Here is a 23,739-nt window from a genome sequence, read left to right as displayed (position 1 = left end):
TCGTTGAGCTCGTCATTGTAGCGGCTCCTCCTCCATTGTCCTTCCACACATACGGGGCCAAAAAATCCTTCCGAGTTTCTTCCTTACGAACGCGGCTAAGAGGGTTTCGTCAGTTTTGGACACAGTCCATGTCTCACAGGCGTATGTGGGTACTGTGACTATAAATGTTCTGTACAGACCCAGCTTCTGCTACGTAGGAGAGCCTCAAACCAACTGATGTCTATGTCATCAGCCACCTCTGAGTCACGGACGGCTCTTTCTAGCGCCAGGCAAGCCCATCTCCCTGGCGCAGGTCCTTGGTGGTAGCAAAAGGGGCCCTGAGAGATTTCCAATTTCCAAAAGGCTTTACTGTCATACGCGGCTTTAAAATCAATAAAGGGATAGTAGGAGTGGAGCTGCTGCTCCACCATCTTCTCCAAGATTTGCTGCCGCATCATGAAGATCTGGTCAGTGGTTGATTTTCCGTTTCGGAATCCTCTCTAATAGTTTCTAAGTTTAGAGTTGGGGCGAAAAGCTTGTAGGCGGTATTCAACACCGTAATACCTCTGTAACTGCTGTACTCTACCCTATCACCCTTCTTGCAAGAATATGGGATAGATACCAAGACTCCAAGCACAAGGCATCGATTCACTATCCAATACGTCAGTAATAATTGATGATGAACTTCCTGTTCGAGTGCTGCAGTTCGGCTACTATTCCTTCGGTGCCTGGTGACTTGTTGTTCTTGAGCCGACGGATAGTCTTTCGTGTCTCATCAACGCTAGGTGGGAATTCATCAAAATACTGAGCCCATCACGAGAGGACCTCGGGCTGGTAGCTGACCAGATCCCCATCCTTATTCCGACAGCTGGTAACCTTAGGTCTGAAGTTATTCAGGGGACCCGTGATTTTGTTTTTAAAGGAAAGGTAAGCAAGAGAAGGTTCATGATGACCTTACACCATCCTTTAGATGTGCCATCCCATCGATGACGTCCAAGGAGAAAACCTTTCGGATGCTAGCAAATGAAGCCCTGCCAGTCAGCACTCTACAATGTTTCAAATTAAATAGCTTCTGTTATCTCCAAATATATTATTTTTGTTTAGCTCATTCGTATGTATATATATATGTATGTATACGTTTAGCCTATCGTTAAAAGTAATAACTATCAGTTCGCTTAAATTAAACCTTGTTAATATCAATATTTATCATCCCACTACGTAATGCGGCACACGCCCGTGCGCTAAGTAGTGTTTTTCTGTTGCACTTGGTTTCCCGAATAGTTTGCAGAATTGTTTGCACGTGTTGCGCACACCGAGAACACTTACACTACGGCGCATACACACACACACACATCGCATCCTTCGCTCATCCTCCCATGCCGCTAATAATGCACCCATCATCACGTGCGAACGCTACCGTGTGCAAACATCGCCTTTTTATGATCCATTTCACTAAAAAAAAAAAAACTAAAGCGGTATGCGCTGCGCTGTATTCACAAATTGGTTTGATTTTGCCTGTCCTGTTCGGTACCGGAACCATAGTTAAATAGCTAACTCGTGAGTAGTAGGAAACAGCGATCGCGTTGCATACACCGATCCGAGAGCAGAATTTGAATTTGTTCTGTAGTGTGTCGCATCGATTCGATTAGTAGGTTTCGTTTGGTTGGGGCTGCTATGAGTAAGGTTTGTGTGTAGATATATATATGCATGTAAGTATATATATGTATGTATGTATCAACGAAACATGTGTACAGAGTCGTTCCGTTCCAGGAGAACTTCCTTCTTAGTTGCATTCGCTACTAGCAATAACATTTACTCTACTCCATTTCCTCCTGCTCCTTTGCATTGTACACGGGGAAAAGATGATGCTAACGAAGGGTGGTGGTAGTAATCAGAGAAGTAAAAGCAGCTGTACGTTGCTACCACTGCTACACCTGCGAATCAGCTGGTAAGTTACATCGCAGCGTACAGCATACGGGACGCCGCGTTCTTGGTGGTGGCGCTCCACAATCGACTGACTAACGGCACCGTTGGCTAGCTGATGGCTAATGACGATTGCTTCTCGGTATTTACAATAACCTGCACAATGTAACCGGGCTGTATGTGGGCCTCATCGATGTGCATTTTATCACCTAACAATTTGCCACCGTAGAACCATCGCTGAGTAAATGCATCTATTCCTTCCTGAGCCTACACGTTTCGTGCGGGGGAAAGCAAAAGGGGTTTTCGTACCGTGCGACAGTTTTTAAGGAGAGCAGTACGCAACAGTAGGATATAACCCCGGCAATGGAAATAGTTTGTTTGGTGTGGTGGTGGTTGTTGTGTTGGAACGAAATTAACGTTGCCCCCGTTAATGAAGGGTACACACGCGATTATTGTACCAGTCGCCGTGCCAGCAGGAGACACAGTTTACGTACGCCGGTGGCCGCGTCGTTAGGGATGCATCGTGCGCAATTGATTTGAAGTGGGGTGGTGGTGGTGGTGGTGGCCACAAACGTATACCGCCGCGTACCGTGACCAAGCAAACGGTGTATCGGATTGGAAGAAGAAAAAAAAGGGAGAGAGAGTAGAAGCAGACAATTGTAAAGAATTAATTATTGAGCGTAATGGAAGGATAAAAGGTTATCAGGAGTTTTTTTTAAGCGAATAATCGATAATTCTTTTGTGTGGTGGTGTAATGAGGATACCGATTCCTTAACTAGCACGGACATGTGGGGTGTAGCAGCGCGGAAAATGCATTAAACCGATTGATATCGTCAGAGAGAGAGAGAGGAACAAAAAAAAAACATATGTTGAAATGTATACGCACCTGAAGTTTCTTTTTACATTGCCCAATAGTGTCTTTAGAATAAACCGGTAGCTTAACATCTGTACACGTCGACGATAATCGAAGCTTTAGCATGACTTCCGTACCTGTAAGAAATGTGCAGAACGCGGGAAGGAAAAAAAAAGAAGAATGTTTTCGCTAACTTTCCACTCACTAGCTTGGGGGAAAGAAAGTTTCCCGAACGACCGAATGTCAACCCCGCTTACCACCATCGACCGGTTCCGAGTATTCTGCTGGCGAGTCACATCCATAATCTTCCTTAACTACGTTGACGGGATATGATAGGCAATAGATTGGTAGCTTGTACTGCGAACCAAGTTCGTCGTAACACTCCGTGAGGTATCCGTTCGGGACCGATATGTTGGCCCCATCCAGTATTGCTTGGGCGAGCTGAAAATCCAGCGCCTCGGCAGCGCTGGTCGCCGCGCGCAACGCGTCCCATATCTCCTTCCGGCCCTCGAACGCGGGTGCCGTGTCCCAGAACTCGTCGCGCTTGCTTCTTAGCTGCCCCTCCGTTAATGGCACTTCCGATTTCCAGCGTATTGTCTCGTGACAGAGTGGATGATTTTTGCGCTGCACACCGACGAAGCTGGATGTTGTTCCTGGGGCGTAGAGTAGGGTGATAGTTGCATTAGTTTAGAGGTTTAGGGATGCGGATGCCACACTAAGGTTAGAAGACGACGTCGTCAAAAGCGGATAGTTTTCCCTAAGCAATACGTGTTTTACATTATCTTAAGTGGCTGTGCTTGCTGCCGGGTTTGCGTCAGACATTAATTCGCAGCGCTATCAAACGTGGCGATAAGGTGGTTTATTAGGATGCATTGTAATAGCCGTTTTAGATACCACATCTACGACGATAAGTGGGGCAATTGAATCTTAATAATCTCGTTCGCTTGCCTTTACATCCCGGCTAGGCAATTATTCTTCGATGGGTGAAATGAAGTTAGCAACATGAGCTAGGACTGATCGGTCTTGCGATTCAAACAGATTTTAGTGCTTGCCTTATTGTGTTGATCACAGTTGAATCTGGCTGGCTCCGAACGCGGATAGCAAACGGACCATGGCCGTTAATTTAATCTAGACCGAGCGTGTCTGTCAACATTCCTGGGAAGAATCTTCAAACAGCTCCTGCTACCATATTCTACAAAACAGCTTGCCTTTTCAGTGAAAAGTATTCACAAACTGATCAACATTTACATAAATCATTCTCATCTTCCGCTTCACTCCCCAGAAGGCTGTCCCGTCATGCCCGTATTGCACACCTATCAATCGATTTCCATCATAAGCCAGTCGCTTGAAGCGTGTTAAACGGTGATTGGAAACGAAATCCTCCGATACCGGAATAGGAAAACGTGTTTCAAACGAACGCCAAGCGTGTCATCGCGGCAGCAAAGAATCAAGCAGTTATCAGAAAGGAACAGCAACCGTCTGTCTGTGAAGCGCATATATGCAACGCATGGGACGGCATTTAACGCACTCGCTCACCCACATTCACGCAAATTTAAATCCGACGACCGAGAGCCGTCGTCGTCTTGGCCCTTACCGCGGTAGCTCCCTCTTACGCGACCTTTCCTTGTCTTTTTTTTTTTTTGCTTGCGCCTTGTTTCGATCTTTCAAAATGTGTCATTCAAGCACCGTCCGTCGTAGTCGGGTGGGTGCTTGGTTGCCGCTACTGAACTAATAACAAAAATAGCACAGCCGCACCATCATCACACACCAATAGCCCAACCGAAAACCGTTCGCGGGTCGGCGTTATACCGTAGCTGCGATATTAATGATTGAAACAAGTGTTTGAAGGACGCCGCGTCGCGAACGCACCACCGAACAGGGGGTGTCGGTGGTGGTGTGTGGAGTAAAAGTGGGTTCCTACCTACTATCCCCCCCCCCACTCCCCCCGTTCCCCCTCTCACTGCTACTGCCATCAACCGATCAACCTAGCACCATTCCGCATTCCATTCCGCGTACTATCATCACCTGTTGGTAGATTATTGGAGCGGCCTGTAACAGAGCGCATTAGAAGCTGGACTAACTTACATCTACTTATTCTTATCAACTGCTCAAGATCATCGTCGGTCAGCGTCGGATCGAAAAAACAAAATCGTCGCCAGCAAACCGCTCAGCAGAAGATCGCAACGCTATCGTGACACACACGCACACTTGCCCGAAGAAACAATGCGGTAATGGTAACGAAAATGGTGTAATGAATGTGGTTTTAAAATTCACATCATGAAGCGTCGTCCCCGTTTGTCTGTCTGTTGAATGAATCCGTTACACTCTAATGCAACTCCAAACCAAAAAATAAAAACCTCCCCGCCAGTCGCCAGTACGCGGCTGTGATTATTTTGTTACGATCTTGCGACTGATATGGTCACCCGCCCAGCCCCGGTTTCCGTTCCACAGAGCTGCCGTCTCCGCTAGTGGTGGCGGGCGGGAATATTTACGTCTTACGGCCCGCGGTAGTGCGCTGCCTACCAACACCACCAACCATTCGGTAAACCAGCGCGAGAACGCGCGATGTGAATAATATGCAAATCCGGAATCCCCCAGCCAAACGTCGCAGCAAAGAATCGAACGTTGTTCGTGTGACTGACATATGCCGATGGTATATTTCTGGAAGGTGGTAGCTGGTCAAATAGTAGCGCTAGTAATAACATCGGAAAGGGAGCTTTGTCTGTTATCGATTTGTGAGGACCTACAACAACAAGGAGGATCATCTTGGTGTGTTAATCTAATCGCTACTACCTACCCGTAACTGGTCGGGACACATTGTTCGATCCGGTGTCCAGCGTTTCATCGTTGCGATTAATGCCCATGCAGTTACCCATTACGGTGCACGGTGAGTCTGCTACGACTGCTTCGGTGCCTGTGGTGATTTATGTCCAGGATGCGTTTCCGGAGCGGACCGGGTAGAACGTAACGCAGTGTTTTGCTACTAATTGCTACACAAATTCTCTCTCACACACACACACACACACACACACACACCCGCTGCTGCTCTGTATATGATCCCTGGGTTTTGTGTTTTTCGCTTGCTTCCTTGACCACGATCCTAGGAGGCCAACGGTTACATTCACAGCTTTTAGCTCCCTGAAGTGGGCTGGTTGTTTTGAAATCCTTCTGTTTCCTGATGTGTATTGATGGCCGTGTGCGCTACTGCAATAACCGCAGCGCGTAGAAGCGCCTAGTTTTCCGGTAGTTTGCTCGTGGTTGACGCTTCTGCTGGCGTGCTGGCTCTGTGGCCAGTGACTTGTGGCGTGTGTGCCAACCTTCGCTACCAGCGTTCTGCTTCACGCTCGAACTAGGAGGTTCTCTCGCTTCCCTTGTTGATTCTACAACACCTTCGCGAACGGACTACGCGCGGCCTGCTTTGTGATAACACCGCGAGCAATCCGACGATGAGATACAACACTGTTTCTGCTGATACCACCACCGTGCGGACGAGGAGGCACGGGCACCAATTGCACTCACAAGGTGAACAGAACTTGTTTCACGCATTTTACCACACCGTTGGCGTTTGTCACAAATCACTAGCGCGGTTGAGGTATTTCGAAAAGACGGCCGATCTTCTTCTCAGCATCGAACAGTTATGAGTCAGAAAGCTTGGGCTCGGTATGAGAGTGTTCGACCTTTTTTTTTTGCTTCGATGCTGGGCCTTATTTGACACTCGAATCTCGCGCGCACATTGATTACGACACGGTTATCGAGGAGGAGTAGGGGTGACGCAGAGGTTGGCGGATATTTCTTGATAGCCGCGACGAGAGGCACTTCTGTACGCGGCACCGTACGCAAGGTGGTCGAATTGCCGGTGGCCTGACGCAAGATGGGAATTGGGGATGGGCGGCAATTGAAAATGTACCGAAACGAAACGAACGAAATAAAATATCACACCGCACGATCGAAACAGAACCGAAATGAACAAAATAAAAACACACACACACACACTCCACTACGGCAAGAAGGCGAACGAGTGCGCGTTCGGGCGTATTTGCTCCTCCATCATCATCGTCGCCTGCGTTTCCTTGTTTTGCTGCTCCTAGCACCACCGTCCGCGGACATGCTCAATCGTCAAGCGCACAGGAAATACGGTGCCGTGACCATATTTTCCGACCGACCGGATGACCGATGAAGCGCCACCGCTGCCTGCGCTGCTGTTGCTGCTGCTGCTGCTGCTGTCGTCACGAGGTACGCGGGTGCTGCCTCTAGGTTAAAAGCAGCGCGCTATATTACTTCTGCACCTTGAGAAATCGAGATGATGATGATGATGGTGATGGTAATGATGATGGTGATGACGATGATGATGATAGCTTCAAGTAGATAGGACGACGGCGAAGCTGCTGCTGCTGCTGCTGCTCATGACGATGTAGATGGGGAAGTGGAGACGCGCATGAGGCACGGGGAAACGTACGATGACGAAGAATGCAAAGTATGGTACCGAAATTTGGCAAAACGCACGCGGCGGCAGTGCTGTGCCGCGACCGACCGGGAAGGAGCCACCACTTTTAATGCACCACTACACACTGCACTTGTTTGCTGCACGCCAGAATCCGACGGTGGGTCGTCAAGAAAAGTAAATTCATTCAGAACGCACAGCTACTTGCTGCCTCGGAGCTGCCTGCTGCCAAGGTGAACATGGATGAAGCACGGGTTGGTATAGGTTGCGTCGTTTTGACAGCCCGTTTGACGTTCGGGTGCGTAATGCTCAAGGTGGTTAGATAATATTTTTGAAGAAAAATTAAAGCTTAAAAAATTAGCAAAAATTGCGATTAAAACTTATGTGTTGCTCTTCTGACCGCTCTTGTTGCAAAAGTTAATTGCATTTTGCGCACTACATTCTCATAATTTACTTATTTCGAGAGTAAACATGAAAATCCCTTTTCACCCCATGTTGCATGTAGTAACCTTGCGCACCACACACAAAGCTGTAAACCGTGAAGCAAGTCAGGGCTAGGCTCAGTTTACTTTACAACTAAATTTTTCCAAATTTTCCTGCACATCCCAAAAACACGGAGTTTTCCAAATTGTACGTACAAAAAAGGTTCTTCCAAATACGACGCGCGTTATTCCGTTGAGCTTAAACCCGCGACGCTGCTGTCATTTGCACTGTCAAGCAGAAAGTAGCAGAAACGGACTGGTGCTTGGAAGAAAAACAGTGAAAAATATCTGTGTTCGCGCAACAAAAAAGAACATTGAAAACATTATCCAACACGACGACGAAAAGGCGTACGCTTTCTACATCGGTACCTGGTGCACCGTGGTGCAGCAGCAGCAGCAGCAGTCGGACCCGTTCGCAAGCGCGCACATTATAAATAGTTTTACCCCAGCCCAGCTGCATTCGTGTGCCCATCGGAATCTGCCCGCGTACAAAATGGCCCGTTCGATAAGTCCTGGAGGTTACTCGAACTACGAGGACGATTCCATGTTTCAGAATGCCGCCTTCACGCACGACATCAGCGAACAGATGCGGGTACCGAAGCGGATCCGTGCCACCGGAGATTACTACGACGATCAGGATCTGCTGCCGAACGGGAATGGGGAGATAAATTCCTGGAACTATCACAACAAGATCGATATGACCGTCCCGGATCGTATCGTGGTGCTGGGGCAGGATCAACATTTGGGTGAGTTTTGATTGTTTGTAGTAGGGCATTTGAGAGGTACATCACCGGTGGCTAACAGACCGAAAAGTGTTATTCCATGCATTCATGTTACTAAAAGAACATTGCACACATCGCACTGTGTAAAAGTACTAACCATGCATCCCCTCCGCATACGTTTCTGGCTTTCTTCGTACGCATCACGAATGGTATCTAATCGTACCAGTTCTCACATCAGGCACCAAATCGGCACCCCGTGAAATAATGCTGGAGAACTCCATTCTGCCCAAGGATCCGGGGTTCGTGCGCGTTTCGACGCCGCCGCGTGTCATTACGCTTTCCGAGCATCATTTCCCATCGGCTTCGGACGAACCGGAAGAGAACGCCAAAGACAACAACCAGGAGGATAACTATGGACCGGCCTCGCTGGAATCGATCGAGGATCCGAACAGCAGCAATGCGTACTTTTCCCGACCTTCCCTAGCACACGGCCGAGATCCCGTTAAACGGTCTGCATTTTCGAAATACAACAACGAGCTCACACTGACCCGGAGGTAAGAGCGTGTGGCATTGGGGCACTTCCTCGACCGTTTGTTACAAGCTTCTTGTCTTTGATCGTGCGTTTTCAGCATGCGTGAGGAAACACCGACCTTCGGTGGTAGCGTCGAGAACCTGACGCCATCGGAGGAACTGACACACCTAAGACGCCAGGTGGCAAAAATAAATCGTCGCCTGCTAGCGGTTGAGATTGATTCCGTACAAAGACAGCAGAGGGAAAAAATTATCTACTGCGTAGGCATGGCCTACTTCCTGTTCAAGACCTTTATGTGGCTCAGCAGGAAGTAAATGGAAGCTGCCGTAACCGAAACAACTGTACGGTGGCCATTCGTATTTGTGCCACCAGCAAACATAATGGTGAGTGCATAATTTAACGACTCCAGCTATTGGAGCTCAAACAGGCACAAGCATTAAAAACATTCAACAAAAACGTACGTTGGCCATCACCTGGGTGCACAGAAAGGAGGCTGCGGTGCGGGTACGGAAAAAGGGGGCTTCTTGCATGGTTCTGGGAGGGATGCGGATTCTTTTGTGTGAATATAGGACAAGTGGTGGTTTGTCAAAGTATTGGCGTTTAAAAACGGGAATTACAAAACGATCGTTCATGAAATTGTGGTGCACAGCGAGGCAGTCCTTTCTACACTACCGCATGAGGCAGGAGCATAAGTATTTCCACAGCAAAACAATTGAGTGCTAGTTGATTAGATTTCCCATTTTTACGTTCTCTGGGAGGAGATGGAGAGAGAAGAGAAGTAATTTTTTCATATGAATTTTTATGCTTTCCTCACCTCGGGTGGTGGTGACACCCTCTGGACGAGAATGGTTCTTCTTGTATCGATGATATTTGCGTTCTTTTTAAGTTATTGCACGAAACTGAAACGCTCGTGTGTGTATAGGATTTACAAAACTCATGATGTAGCATGCAAATTTGCAGAAAATATATAATTATCGTTACGAAATACATTAAATGCAACCGTGTCTTATCTTTTGCACGCCAGCTGTTGGTACCGAAAATAGATAATAAAAGACAGGATTCACGATACGTTCCGCGGTAGCTAGGGCGCGTAGGGCAGGCAGCAACGGCAGAAACGAGAACGAGAATCACTTATTTGGGTTTGTCCTTATGGTGAGTGAGTCTCCCAGCTGGATTTAAAAATGGACTTGAACTAGTTCATTGAACCCAAAGTGCACGCAGGGCAATGAAACCGTTGTAATCCAAATATGGGAGCGGTTTTTTTTAATCCTTTTTCGCCTTTATTACTGTTTTGAGCATGTGAGTTTGTTCTTTAATTATAGTATACCTACATTTTACTTTAGTTGCTCCATACTCTCATAAAAGTCGTGAGATTTGCTAGAATAATAAATTTCTCCCCTCATAACCGTTGGATGACGTTGAAGCTAACGCGACCATTGCCGATACGCTTGTAACCGAAGCAACCCTGCATTGGCAGCTGTCAACAGCGAATGACAGCCGTGCGATGCGAAGAGTTGTTTGGTCATTGTCATTTGCAGCATTTTCGTCCATTGTAAGCAATTTTGTGAAAGTCATCGACGGCCTCCGCTTGTGCATTTTGTGTGTTATTTCTTGCAATAGTGCGGTGAGCAGTTACTTACTTATCGTATCAGAGTTTCAACAAGCCTAATCGTACCGAAAATGGTGAACATCACCTCGGCCGCCGGCATTATATGCCTGCTGGATGAACCGGTCGCGGAGCTGAAGGTATTTGCGCTGAACAAGCTCAACATGATAGTGGGTGAATTCTGGCCCGAAATTTCGGAAGCGGCCGAAAAGATTGAGATGCTGCACGAGGATAAAACTTTCTCGCATCACGAGCTGGCGGCCCTGGTCGCCTCGAAGGTCTACTATCATCTGGGCTCGTTCGAGGATTCGCTAACCTACGCACTGGGGGCGGGAGATCTGTTCGACGTGAATGCGCGCAACGAGTACGTGGACACGATCATCGCGAAATGTATCGATCACTACACTCAGCTGCGGGTGGCTCTGGTCGAGGCGGAAGAGAACAACCTGGTGGCGAAACCGATCGATGCACGCCTGGAGGCGATCGTAAACCGCATGATTCAACGCTGCCTCGAGGATGGCCAGTACAAGCAGGCGCTCGGCATTGCGCTTGAAACCCGCCGTATGGACATCGTGGAAGCTTCGATCATGAAGGCGGATGATGTACCCGGAATGTTGGCGTACGCGTTCCAGGTTACGATGGGATTCATCCAGAACCGCGCGTTCAGAAATACGGTCCTGCGCTGCCTGGTGGAGCTGTATCGCAATGCAGGCGTACCGGATTACGTGAACATGTGCCAATGTCTTATTTTCCTCGAAGATCCACTGGCGGTAGCGGAAGTGCTCGATGGGCTGACAAAGGAGAACGAATCGTCGGTACTGATGGCGTACCAGATTGCGTTCGATCTGTACGAATCCGCCACCCAGCAATATCTCGGCCAGGTGCTGCAAGCACTGAAAGCAACCGCACCGATTCCATCCGCTTTGATTTCCAACTTCAAACCTCAGGGCACCACCACTACCGATGCGACATCTGAAGCGGCCGAACCGAAAGCCGAACGTACCCTGGAAAGTCTGAACGAGGCGGAGAAAACCCACCAGAAGAACATCGAAAAGCTGGCCAGCATATTGTCCGGCGAGGTAACGATTGAACTGCAGCTCCAGTTCCTTATCCGCAGCAATCATGCCGATCTGCAAATTTTACGCGCGACGAAGGAATCGGTCCGCCTGTCGATCTGCCATACGGCCACGGTCATCGCGAACACGTTCATGCACAGCGGCACAACCAGCGATCAGTTCCTGCGCGACAATCTCGAATGGTTGGCAAGGGCAACGAATTGGGCGAAGCTTACTGCGACTGCATCGCTTGGTGTGATACACCGTGGGCACGAGACGGACTCGCTCGCACTGATGCAAAGCTACCTGCCGAAGGAGAGTGGTCCAAGCTCGGGCTACTCGGAAGGCGGTGGCCTGTATGCGCTCGGTCTGATCCACGCTAACCACGGAGCGAACATCATCGATTATCTGCTGCAGCAGCTGAAGGACGCCCAGAACGAGAACGTCCGTCACGGTGGATGTCTGGGGCTTGGATTGGCCGCGATGGGAACGCACCGGCAGGACGTGTACGAGCAGCTGAAGTTTAACCTCTACCAGGACGATGCGGTCACGGGTGAAGCGGCCGGTATTGCGATGGGAATGCTTATGCTCGGTTCGAAGCACGCCCAAGCGATTGAAGACATGGTGTCCTACGCGCAGGAAACACAGCACGAAAAGATCCTGCGCGGGCTGGCCGTCGGTATTTCGCTCACGATGTACGCCCGGCTGGAGGAAGCTGATGCGCTAGTAGCATCGCTATCGAACGATAAGGATCCGGTGTTGCGTCGCAGCGGCATGTACACGATTGCGATGGCGTACTGTGGAACGGGCAACAATCAGGCCATCCGCAAGTTGCTGCACGTGGCGGTCAGCGATGTGAACGATGATGTGCGTCGCGCTGCAGTTACTGCCATCGGCTTTATTCTGTTCCGTTCGCCGGAGCAGTGTCCGTCGGTGGTTTCACTGCTGGCCGAATCGTACAATCCGCATGTGCGCTACGGTGCGGCCATGGCGTTGGGAATCGCGTGCGCTGGCACTGGTTCCCGCGAGGCGATTGCACTGCTCGAACCGATGGCCAAGTTTGATCCGGTGAATTTCGTACGTCAGGGTGCGCTGATCGCTTCCGCCATGATCTTGATCCAACACACCGACCAGACGTGCCCGAAGGTGACCTTCTTCCGGCAGCTGTACACGCAGGTCATTACCAACAAGCACGAGGATGTGATGGCCAAGTTTGGAGCTATCCTGGCGCAGGGCATTATCGACGCTGGAGGTCGCAACGTGACGGTCAGCCTGCAGTCCCGTACCGGACACACCAATCTGCAGGCCGTCGTAGGCATGCTGCTGTTCACGCAGTACTGGTACTGGTTCCCGCTGTCCCACTGTTTGTCGTTGGCCTTCACGCCGACCTGCATCATCGCGCTAAACTCCGATCTGAAGATGCCGAAGATCGACTTCAAATCGGCCGCTCGTCCCTCGCTGTACGCGTACCCGGCTCCGCTGGAGGAGAAAAAGCGCGAGGAACGCGAAAAGGTCACAACGGCCGTGCTTTCGATTGCGGCCCGTGCGAAGCGTCGTGAAGGGGACAAAAAGAAGGATGGCAAGGATACCACCGCCGCGGCGAAGGAAGGTACGGCATCGGCAGAAACTAAGATGGAAGTGGACGATGATGCGACTGCCGGTAAAGACGATGCAGCTAAGCCGAAGGAAGAAACGAAACCAGCCACAGCAGCCGCCGCCACCACGACACCGGTGAAGGACGAATCAAAGAAGAAGGACAAATCGGGTGCGTCGGGTGTGGGATCACCGGCGGCTTCGGCAGCCACTACCGGGGACGATGCTGCCACTTCAAGTGCTGCCGCCGGTGCGGATAAGGCTGCCGATAAGACGACCAGCAAAACGCCGAAGGAACCCGAGCCTAGCTTTGAAATTTTAGCCAATCCTGCCCGCGTTATGCGTCAGCAGCTGAAGGTCATCAGCATCGCCGAAGGAACACCGTACACCCCGCTGAAGGACGTCACGATCGGTGGAATTGTTATGATGAACCATACGGCCGCTGGTGACCAGGTGTTGGTGGAGCCTGTGGCCGCCTGTGGCCCAAAGAACGACGATCTAAAGGAACCGGAAGCACCGGAACCGTTCGAGTATGTGGAGGATGATGCGTAAGCTAGAATCGTTTTTTCTTTCCCTTTGTGAACTGTATAAGAATTTGTGTAACGCTTTGAACCTTTAATAAACACACACTTTGCGTAATGTTCACTGAACGCCGGCCGGTTTTTTATTTATTTGGGTAATCGCTTAACAAGTTTCAGTTCGTGCGTTAGCCAGATGGCCAACGAGAGCAGAATCAACGAACCCGATTGATGGCTAGCCGCCAGCGGTACGGGCACGTAAGTAAGTAACGTCGTTATGCCGAGGGCAACCTGCATCCAGCCCATCGCCGCAACTGCCGTGGCCGCCTTGTACGCGCGCGGTGGTAGCAATCGACGGCGCGAAAGCAGAAACATGCCCGTGATGAGCGTTAGTGTGGCCGTACCGAGCACACGATGGTCAAACTGTACCGTGGTGGGATTTTCGGTAAAGTTGCGTAACGCGGGCGAGAGGGCAAGTATATCGCTCGGTATCCAACGGTCAGCCATTTTCGGGAACGAGTTGTAAATCAGCCCCGCATCGAGTCCGGCCACAAATGCGCCGGAAAGGGCGGTAAGAAAGACGGCCGCCTTCGTAGCATGTGCCAGCCCCTTGAAGCGGAATGTGGCGGCCGGAATCTGACCGATCAGCTTCTGCGCAGGCAGTAGCTTGTCCAGCGCGGACCACAGGAAGAGTGAGTAAAGCACGATCGCAAATCCGAGATGCGATGCGAGACGGTACTGGGAAACGCGCGGTACGTCGCTTTCGTCGTGGAATCGATCCTCAAGCCCCGATTTCACCATGTACCAGCCCATCAAGCCCTGGGCACCGATGAGGGCGCCAAACACGAGAACGCGCGTTTTCATCGCTTTGTTGAAGTATCCTTTGCTCCAGAAGTAAGCCGCTGGAATGGCGTAGAATGCACCTATCGCACGGCCCCACATACGGTGCCCGTACTCCATGTACCAGATCAGTTTGAATTCTTGCAGTGTAATATCCTGGTTTTTGCTGCAAGAAGGAAAAGGCATAAAATAATTGTCCTTCATCAACCAAGATGTGGCTAAATTTACAGTTTAAATTCAGGAAATTGTTGATAGCGGTCAAACTCTTCGCGCCATTCCGCTTCCGTCCGTGGCATCTTCTCACCCAGCAGTTTCCACGTTACCATCGAGAGGCCCGACTCGGTAAGGCGCGTAACACCACCTTAAATACGCCGCACAGGAATGTGGGATGTAAAGGAGAATTCAGATATTAGATAAGGAACTGCCTAAGCGATGGCGGTAGCGGTGTGGGTGTTTTCGATCAGAAGGAAATTTATTTCCCCGTCCGTTTTACAATTTCCTCCATCACAAGGCACACGCATTGTACGACAAATTCGTAGTATACAATCCCACCTAGTACGACGGCAACGAATACCATGCCGCTGCATCCTAGCAACCAGTAACCAACGGTTTTTGCTCCCTTCTCCGGAACGCTCGGTTTGGTGCAGTAACGGCTGATGGGCGTTGTTCGAAGCGTTCTTCCTATCGTTAGTAAGCTGTTCTGTAGAATGAATCAACCGGAAGCACAAGAAGATAAGCGTTAAATATCGGTCTTGATAAATGCAAGCATTTGCCTACCTTTGTTGCATCACGAAATGTAAATCCCCCGCCGTATGATTTGACTAGCAGCGAGGAGGAATTGCTCACGAACGATCTGGCTGCAGGGCTGATGGTTTTAAGTGGGGCGAATTTGTTGCTACCAGTCCGTGCGATGCACGATGTTAGCCGTAAGCAGTTGAACATGGTGATTACACTTTCGGTCGGTCGGAGAGATCGGTAGCGCTTAATTAAATGTATTGCATCCGTGGGAAATGCACTTTCTTGTGAATTGTTGCGAAATGTTATTTTTCTTTCGACCGGCTGTTTCGTCCAACTGACAGCTAGCGATGTTGTCAACGTCAAGCGATGTAAACAAGGAAAGAAGAGGAAGAAAACACTCGATTCCAAATCACAGAATGCATTGGTTTTAAAGCAATTTTTGGATAATTTTTTTTGAAATTGAATAATCCAAAAGAGGAGAAGATTTTTCAACTAACAATCTAAAATTGTCCTCTAAAATTTCCCCCAAATCGACGGTGCAAAACGGATGTATTGATGCGCTGTATGGGTGTGTGTGTGTGTTGCTATCAAACGTCAAACAGCGAGTCCGTGTTTGCGGGAAAACAGCCGTTCACCAACCTTTTCCAACGGTAAGCTTTGTTTCGGACCACCGGCTTTTTGATTGCGTCCAGCGAGATTATCACTTTGTGCCCATTATCAGCTGTGCCGAATAGAACGCATTAGGAGGTCATATTTCGGGGAAGAACACTTGTGCCACACACCGGAAAAATCGTAGGTAACCACCTTTCCACTCGGATACAATTTGCGTCACAAACTAAAGGAAAACTTACGCTAACACAGCTGCTGCCATCATGCTGGACTGCCATTACTATACGGTCCAATCGGGCGAGGAAACTTTTATGGGCTATGTAACGAAGCGTAAGGCTGCCCTTATCGACGCGGTACAGCTGCTGCCGAAGGAGGAAGCTGCGCACGAGGTGGAGCTGGCCCTCAACTTCATGCAGTACTACATGCACCTGGAAGACGATGGTCTGATTGATCAACCGAAAGCCCAGCACCGGGTGCTGATCGACAGGCGGAAGTCGGTGTTCGAGATTATGCTGGATTTGCATTCGGCCATGCGTGCCACTTGCGTAGGCTTCAAGCTATACTTCTACGGCGAAAATCCTATTACGAGCGAGTTCATTCAGCTGCTGCTACAGTACCCCTCGTTTTCGTCCGGGGATGGCGATAAGCTGACGCTGACCGGTGAAATCCCACTGCACATGGCGTACTGCACCATGATCGTGTTCGATTCGTGCGATCTCGAATCGGCAAGCGATCGATTGGCACTAGCGTGGAAGACTAACGATGCACCGTGGGCCATCCGTAGCGTGTTGGTGCAGGAGACCATCAAGGATGAATTCGTTCAGCTCGTTAAGGGCAAGCTGAAGCCGTTCACGGACGAGCAGAGCAAGTTCCTGAAGAACGCGCAGCTGAAAGCGATCGATGCAGCCAAAAGCGTCGGTGCACAGCTGGTACAGAGCGATTCGGATGCAAGCGAAATCAAGCCAATGCTTGCGTTCGTGCCAGGAGTCCAGTATCTGCTGTCCACAAACACTGGCTCCGTTCAGCCAAACCCGATCGTGGCCGTTCAAGCTTTCCGTACCGCGAAGGAAGCAATTTCGCTGGCAAACAGCGCTAACGGTGGCTCGGTGTCGCTGTGGACCGAAGAGCTATCGCTAACGTTCGAGGTTGCGTACGGGTTGCGCAGTCCGACCGTTTGGGTGAACAGCTACGCCGAGTTCAACCCGGACTGTGCGTACACGTTCCGTAAGGATGATTTCTGCTACGGGTCCGAATACGCTGTCTGCGAGAAGAAAGTAAAGGCCGTCTTTACACCGAGCGCCGCTACACCGTCGAACAGTGCGGAGAAAAATCGGCTCGCGATCAAGAGCCTCGGTACGTACGTGGCCAACAAGCGCAGCTACCGGGGCAATACGGTACAGCTGAAGAATGGCATCCGGTACGAGTCCATCTGTGGGCCGGCAGAATTGGAAGCGTACGACGAAGGCCATCGGCTGACCGTGGTGGAAAACTTCTGGGACACGTACGTGTCGCTCGATGCGATCGATCGGCATCTGCTGCTCGATACGGTACACAACCAGCGTAAAGTGATTTGCATTCCGTACGGTGTTACGTTCGCTAACTGAATCTTGCCTCCATTCCAGTCGGTTCTGGTAGCTGCCGTACGTACGTTCGTGATCCGGCCGAGGAAGAAAGTGTTGCTTCATGGTCACGAACTCCTCGTACACAGCCGCTCGATCGATTACGATGAATCTATGAATAAAATGTTACTTTGTTTTCTTAACAAAACCGTCGCAGGGTTTCACTTTCCTTGTAGAAAACCGCTCAAAATGTTCCGAAAGGATGCTGAGAATGGCGCTAAAAGCATACATTTGCCTTTTGTTCAACCGTGTAATTGGCAGCGTCCACTTACCCGTGCACGTGGCACCTACAATTATTGTTGAAAGCAACCATGTTCGAAGCATGTTAAACAATTTGGGGTAATTATGTGTATCCGAAGAGTACCGTCATCTCGGCGGGGGGGGGGGAGGGGGGGGGGGCTAATTTATGGAGTGTCAAGGTGAACATTGACTTCAGATTCGATGCGCAGATTGCAGTGGAACATAGCACCGAACGCGGGACACGGGTAAGTGGACCATCACTGATCGATTTGTTCGCTTTTCTCAGCTGAATAGCAGGAGAAAGGCATTTTTGTTTTTCATGGACTTGCTGTGCATAATTAAGCCGGGGGGGTTAAGTTTAGTAGGGTCTTAGCAAATTAGGCTCACCTCAATCCGTTCGCGTCAGTTGCATAACAGTGTACTAACATCCACAGTCCCATCACTAATCACTAAAATGTATGCCAGGTATTATCGGCTAAAGCTTTATTCGATTTCTCAAACAGTGGAATACTAATTGTTAGTTTGTTTTGGTGTGAAAATTGGGCAAAAGTAAACTTAATTATGTGTGAAATTAACACACACACACCGAACCGAACGGCATTCGGATCCACTTATCGCACCGCGCACGTGTGGCGCAATCTGTTTTGTTGACTTTTGCTAAGGACATTTACCAGGAGGCGCAAACAAACACAGTTGCTTGATCTTGAAAAAAGGGGTGTTGAAAATGAGGCAGAAAAACAAAGCTTCAGCAGATAATGAATAGTAATGAATATGAGTTGTTTTTCGGTGAAGTTTTCTGACAGTTACGGAAGGTTACAGTGGAACTTTTATCAATTACGTTTTTATTTTCCAATAGCCACGTACCTTAGCTTAGACCTATGTACACTTGGACAGTCTTCACGCTTAATGGTGCTGCGCTACGTCTCCTTATCCGGTATCCATTCCCGGGCCGACCGCAGGCTGAACAACCGATGATGCCGCTGGAACTGTTTTTTGCACAGAAACTCCTTCGCCGTACCGTGCAACAGGTCCCACAGTCCAAAGTTGCCGAAACACTGGGTAAAGCTGTTTTAAGATGGCGTATTAGTGTCGCACATTAAAAGCACCCCATTCCGACGGGGGTCATAAAATGGGTCATAATAAACTTACTTCAGATGATGATAGTCGTGAAATTCGGAGCTCGCCAGCAGCGGCAGATGGTAGTCGGAGTGGTCGGCCAGCGTGTCGATCATAACGTACGAGAACCAAAGCATCACCGTAAACACGTGACTTCGCATTATGGCCGGTCCGGCATAGACCGGCAGCAGATCGCTCACCACGAACTCGACCGGATGCGAGTACATCGCGGCCAGTGCGACGGGCGCACCCCACTCGTGATGCTGCTTGTGGAAATGTCGATACAGCAGCCGGCTGTGCAGCAAACGGTGCGTATAGTAATAACCAATCTCCCAGCACAGAATGCACACCGCCATGTCCTGCGCGATCGTGGAGAGGGTTGGCAGCGTGCGTACTGGCGGGATTTCGGTGGTGAATAATTTCCTACTATGAAACACCAGATAGCTGGTCGGTATACCGAAAATGAACTGGTTGCGGAGCACCGTAAGAACGAGCTGCTTGAACCGGCCCCACGGTAGTGGTTCATTCCTGCCCGGCTGTATCTTGTACTTGCGCAGACAACGGGGCCGTCCGGTAAGATCCATCGCCACGAACAACATGCCGAAGAACCAGAAAAATGTGTACGAATAGGCGGTAAGAAACCACACGTACAGAACATCGGGATCATCACCTGCGTTGGTAGGAGGGGACGAGAAGAAGGAGGATCACTTAGCACTGATTCACGGTGACTACCTCACAGTAAAGCACTAGTACCGATGATATCAAGCAACTTGTTCCACTGGGTTTCGGCGTAGTTGAAGCTAATCGTTGGATTGAGCTGGACATACGCTGACGTGTTCTGTACCGTTAACGATGCCACACCAAGATTAGCATCCACGGGATGCGCATCATACTCCATCCTGTTCTGATCCTCCAAAGTTCACAAAACTTCGCGGTAAAACAGCGTTCGGGTTAGCGTTCGAGACACAAACTGCACCGGCAGACGTCGCGGTCCGTTGTAATGCCGCACGGTTACTGATGCTACTGACCATACCTCACCGATAGGGGAGAGGTGAAATGGTCCGAAAAGACTGGGCGATCGAGGAAAGTTGAAGGTCGTCAGTCGGTCTATTCGTCGTACCTTTCGCGGACAAGTTTCGCACAGACTACGATATGAATTGAAGCATGGTTTAGTGCGGTTGTGTCGTCACCGGCGGTGATTTCATTCGGGGCATCGGGTAATAAAATTCGCCAACCAGGTAGCCGCGTCTCTAATTGAAAATTTAACCTAACCACTATCGTAACGATACTACTACTGGAAATGTTTGATTTTTAATACTAAATTTTATTTCGCTGGTACAAGCTCTCGGGCAGATTTGAGACTGAAAATGCGGTAATGCCTCTGGTACTGTTTCTTCTTGCGAAATTCACTGTTGGTACCATGGAGACGATCGCACCAGCCATAGTTTCCGTAGCACTGGTTGAAGCTGTAGAAGAACAAGTTTTTGAAATAAAATCGTTAGAAAATTTGGAAAGTAGACAACCATAAACGCTGTTCAATCGTCTAATTTGCATAATGCAAGCCATTTGAATGCTCCTATTTTTAGCTCCATGAATGCTAATGAATGATCTGCGTGATAATACTCTGCATCGAAACCCTTTCGATTGATATTGACATGGGCTTAAGTGAATGAAGGGCATTTCTATTTTTGGACCCCGATCAATGAACGGCCCACCCTTCGGGGGCACTTAAAACCCACTTACGTAAGGTGATGGTAATCGTGTGATTCGGAGCTGCCAAGAAACGGTAGATGATAGCCGGAATGATCGCCGAGCGTGTCCCACATCACGAACGTCAACCAGACGGTGAGCGTGAAAATGTGACATTTCATGAGGGCCGGTCCAAGATACACCGGCACGAGATCACTCATCACGAACTCTAGCGGGTGTGCGTACATGGCCGACCAGGCAACCGGGGCCGACCATTCGTGGTGCTTCTTGTGGATGCGCTTGTAGAGGAGGCCGGTGTGCAGCAGCCGGTGGGTGTAGTAGAAGCCCACCTCCCAGGCAATGATGCACACTATCACGTCCCGCAGGATAATGTCCGGCGTGGGTAGTACGCGCACGTTCGGGACGACGTCGGTGATCAGCTTCCGGGCATGGTAGAAGCAGTAGGTCGTCGGGACGCCGTACACCAGCTGATTATAGGCGACCGTTCGGATGAGCTGTTTGCAGCGTTCCCAGCTCAGTGGTTCGTGGGTGCCGGGTTGCGTTTTGTACTTCCGCATGAAGCGGGGTCGGTTCGTTAAATCCATCAGTACGAACAGTGCGCCGAGCAGCCAGAACAGACCGTACGCGTACAGCATGGAGTACCACACGTACAGGTTGTCGGGATTATCTCCTGTTACGAGAGGTAACGTGCATTCGATTAACTCACTGTCGGGCACTTGCGAAACACACTCTTCACCTTAACCTAGACAATTTCTGTTTGGGCACTTAGCACGACCCTATATTACCTATGATATCCAGCAATGCATTCCACTTGCGTTCAACGAATCCCGAAGGAAGATATGTTTCGGGATGAAACACATCTTCATAGTGTGATTCAACGGTAAAATTCACTCCCGACACGACTTCCGTTATCGTTTGATTCATTTTCGAAAATGCTTCGATTTACGCTTTATTTCTTAACTAAACAAACAAAATCGAACTGAGTCGCATTCCACTGCCTCTGATTGTCTCTCGCTTAACATTAAACTGTAACACTCGCTTGCGAAACACCTCAACTGTATCGAGCTCAACTCCAAACGATGCTGCACCGGTGGCAGTTCACGTGTGACTTGAATTTGAATAACTCCAGCGGGCAGCTTTTGATGGAGATCTCTCTCCCTTGTTACAACGTTTACGCGAGAGATCTGTACACTTCTGCGCTCTGTTGAGGGACCCTGTATCCCCATCATGTAAACCTTCCAAATTTTGACTACCAGCGCGAGATGAAGCGAGATCTGCCGAGCGCCAGTAATTAGGAGGATTGCAGCATCGGAACACCTTGGAAGCTAAACTTCGGTGGTACCAGCTCACCCCGGCTGCGTGTGAGGCGGGGGGAGCGGACAAAAGTGATCGTCCCAACCTACCTCAACGCGTTAGATGTTGGGTGGTTGGTGCGAAAGTGTTACGATTACGAATTCATCGCATCGCATGGTGTGACATTCAAGTTTGATTTGGGGGAGAGACAAAAGCAAGATGGTTTTAATTTATACGATCGGAAATTCGCGACACAAGTTGCTTCACCGTTGACATTGTAGACCTGTAGACCAAATCGCGCAAGGATGTGTCGCTCACTCAACATAACTATTGTTTCGCTTATAATTGAGCCTGAAAAAGGAATTGAGCGTTTTTTGATGGCAGTTATTTTTAACGAAGGTTTTGAGAAGAGCTTCTTATTTTCCTTATCGCAACGATCGAGAGGAACGGTTTTGCAATCATTCGGTCTGGTCCGGAAGTTTCTGCTATTGCTTACGGTCTTGTGCCGTTGTCTGCCGATTCAATATACTGGCCTTTGCGGAAGGACGCATCCACCCCATATCTATTGGGGGCCTACCACGTCTTTTCTGTAGACGGTCTAAAAATACTTGCGGGGTCGGCCTTTCTCATGACATAATCAATCAATCCAAAATGTTTCCAGTCGCTTAGAGTGAAGCCAGCACCATTGCACGTACCTTAACATCTATGCTGTTGTCAGTGTTGGCTTTTTAATCCAAGATAGGGGAGATTTAGGACGACTTCAAAGAAACGACAAACCGTTGCGTAAATCCATACTGATAAGTAGGAGTCCGCTGGTGCTGTCACCATCATTTAATAACATAAATCATGAATAAGATGAGCATGGGTTAGAAAATTTGAGGATTTCAGATGGTATTCGAGTGTAGCGGCATCGAATTTCTAGCCTGGTAGGAACAGTTGCTAATCTCCTGTAAGTATGGTCTAGAAAGATCAAAATGTTAAAATTTTAATAATACAATAATAAATGAATGCATAAATAAAATTAAATCTCTAAAGAAAGTAGGACATTTCTGCAGAGATTGTTAACTGCTCACATAGTAGGTGTTAATTTTAACTGAAGGAAGGGCCACCCTGTACGTTATTGCATGCCGTGAGCTTTTACGCTTTGAGCTTTAAGCTTCAAAGCTCACCGTTACTATACCCAACCTGTCCGGATTCGTGTAACGTTTGTAACGCTTTGTAGCTCTATTAGCTGATGGACAATTCAATTGCAACCGTTTTATTACGTTATTTTTAAAAATCTCTTATAATGTAATAGATTTGATTATATTTGTTGTTGCTGTAGTTTTGGTTCATTGCTATCTGGCTTTTTTGCGCGGTGTAACTTAATTTATTGTAGGCATTAATAAATAATTACTATAACAGTTTGAATTTATCCGGAACTGTTTACAAAAAATCGAACTCAAAGGATGCCTCAATGAGAACAATGACCCCACGAGCGGCTGTATGAAAGAAATTTTGTTTTTGTCAAGAGCAAAATTCTATCACCGCTTTTCCCGTTCCTCAACTGTTCGCCGGCGTGTGGTGATCCAGAGGTTCACAATAATGTTTTTTTTTTTTGTTGGACAGTACCACAGTGGCACAACTTTTAAACCAAGCCGAAGGAAAAAGATAAACATGTAGAAAAAAATTACAAATTTCAACCCACCTTCTACAGCTTCTTAGCTAACCGCCGAGAAGCGAACCGGTTTTGTTTTTAGTTTTAAATGATCATGAAACTACGTAACTAACGTTTTCGGTTTAGTGTCATCCGAATGCGTTCGGGAAAGAAAACCAAAACCATAAATTAGAATATGTTTTTTATTGTTCCGTGTGTTCCGTTGAAGCTTCA

General features: G+C 48.9%; 6 protein-coding genes across 9 annotated transcripts; 3 read left to right on the top strand and 3 right to left on the bottom strand.

Moving 5' to 3' along the window:
• Positions 1 to 1,033: 1,033 nt before the first annotated feature.
• Positions 1,034 to 7,447, bottom strand: LOC118505391 (ubiquitin domain-containing protein 1). The gene is made up of 5 exons (XM_036041102.1): positions 7,239 to 7,447; positions 5,553 to 7,005; positions 3,013 to 3,408; positions 2,789 to 2,892; positions 1,034 to 2,169 (listed from the first exon to the last, which is right to left on the bottom strand). Exons 2-5 carry the CDS (start codon positions 5,629 to 5,631, stop codon positions 2,014 to 2,016), a joined length of 735 nt encoding a protein of 244 aa, XP_035896995.1. The 5' UTR covers positions 5,632 to 7,005; positions 7,239 to 7,447; the 3' UTR covers positions 1,034 to 2,013.
• Positions 7,448 to 7,713: 266 nt separating this feature from the next.
• Positions 7,714 to 9,926, top strand: LOC118505389 (transport and Golgi organization protein 11). 2 transcript variants are annotated; one of them, XM_036041100.1, is made up of 3 exons: positions 7,714 to 8,424; positions 8,627 to 8,954; positions 9,030 to 9,926. In XM_036041100.1, exons 1-3 carry the CDS (start codon positions 8,172 to 8,174, stop codon positions 9,244 to 9,246), a joined length of 798 nt encoding a protein of 265 aa, XP_035896993.1. In that variant the 5' UTR covers positions 7,714 to 8,171; the 3' UTR covers positions 9,247 to 9,926. The 2 variants fall into 2 exon arrangements, with proteins under 2 accessions (XP_035896993.1, XP_035896994.1); XM_036041101.1 differs by having other exon boundaries at positions 7,720 to 8,424; positions 8,639 to 8,954.
• Positions 9,927 to 10,431: 505 nt separating this feature from the next.
• LOC118506145 (26S proteasome non-ATPase regulatory subunit 1) lies at positions 10,432 to 13,836 on the top strand. The gene has a single exon (XM_036042897.1). It carries the CDS (start codon positions 10,613 to 10,615, stop codon positions 13,736 to 13,738), a length of 3,126 nt encoding a protein of 1,041 aa, XP_035898790.1. The 5' UTR covers positions 10,432 to 10,612; the 3' UTR covers positions 13,739 to 13,836.
• LOC118506148 (cytochrome c oxidase assembly protein COX15 homolog) lies at positions 13,823 to 15,998 on the bottom strand. Its single transcript, XM_036042901.1, has 4 exons — positions 15,322 to 15,998; positions 15,097 to 15,244; positions 14,773 to 14,905; positions 13,823 to 14,710 (listed from the first exon to the last, which is right to left on the bottom strand). The coding sequence occupies exons 1-4, from the start codon at positions 15,484 to 15,486 to the stop codon at positions 13,855 to 13,857; spliced, it is 1,302 nt and encodes a 433-aa protein (XP_035898794.1). The 5' UTR covers positions 15,487 to 15,998; the 3' UTR covers positions 13,823 to 13,854.
• Positions 15,704 to 17,659, top strand: LOC118506146. Of its 3 annotated transcripts, none has more exons than XM_036042899.1 (3): positions 15,704 to 15,932; positions 16,004 to 16,074; positions 16,144 to 17,659. In XM_036042899.1, exon 3 carries the CDS (start codon positions 16,155 to 16,157, stop codon positions 17,493 to 17,495), a length of 1,341 nt encoding a protein of 446 aa, XP_035898792.1. In that variant the 5' UTR covers positions 15,704 to 15,932; positions 16,004 to 16,074; positions 16,144 to 16,154; the 3' UTR covers positions 17,496 to 17,659. The 3 variants fall into 3 exon arrangements, with proteins under 3 accessions (XP_035898792.1, XP_035898793.1, XP_035898791.1); XM_036042900.1 differs by having other exon boundaries at positions 15,753 to 15,932; positions 16,004 to 16,078; XM_036042898.1 differs by having other exon boundaries at positions 15,888 to 16,074.
• Positions 17,660 to 18,895: 1,236 nt separating this feature from the next.
• Positions 18,896 to 21,750, bottom strand: LOC118502460. The gene is made up of 5 exons (XM_036034690.1): positions 21,362 to 21,750; positions 20,610 to 21,246; positions 20,200 to 20,332; positions 19,620 to 19,770; positions 18,896 to 19,536 (listed from the first exon to the last, which is right to left on the bottom strand). The coding sequence occupies exons 1-5, from the start codon at positions 21,498 to 21,500 to the stop codon at positions 18,896 to 18,898; spliced, it is 1,701 nt and encodes a 566-aa protein (XP_035890583.1). The 5' UTR covers positions 21,501 to 21,750.
• Between the last annotated feature and the right edge of the window lie 1,989 nt (positions 21,751 to 23,739).

Source organism: Anopheles stephensi, chromosome 2 (genome assembly GCF_013141755.1).
Source record: "Anopheles stephensi strain Indian chromosome 2, UCI_ANSTEP_V1.0, whole genome shotgun sequence".
NCBI lineage: Eukaryota > Metazoa > Arthropoda > Insecta > Diptera > Culicidae > Anopheles > Anopheles stephensi.
The sequence above is the reverse complement of the archived record's forward strand: the minus strand, read 5'-3'. Positions and strand labels throughout refer to the sequence as shown.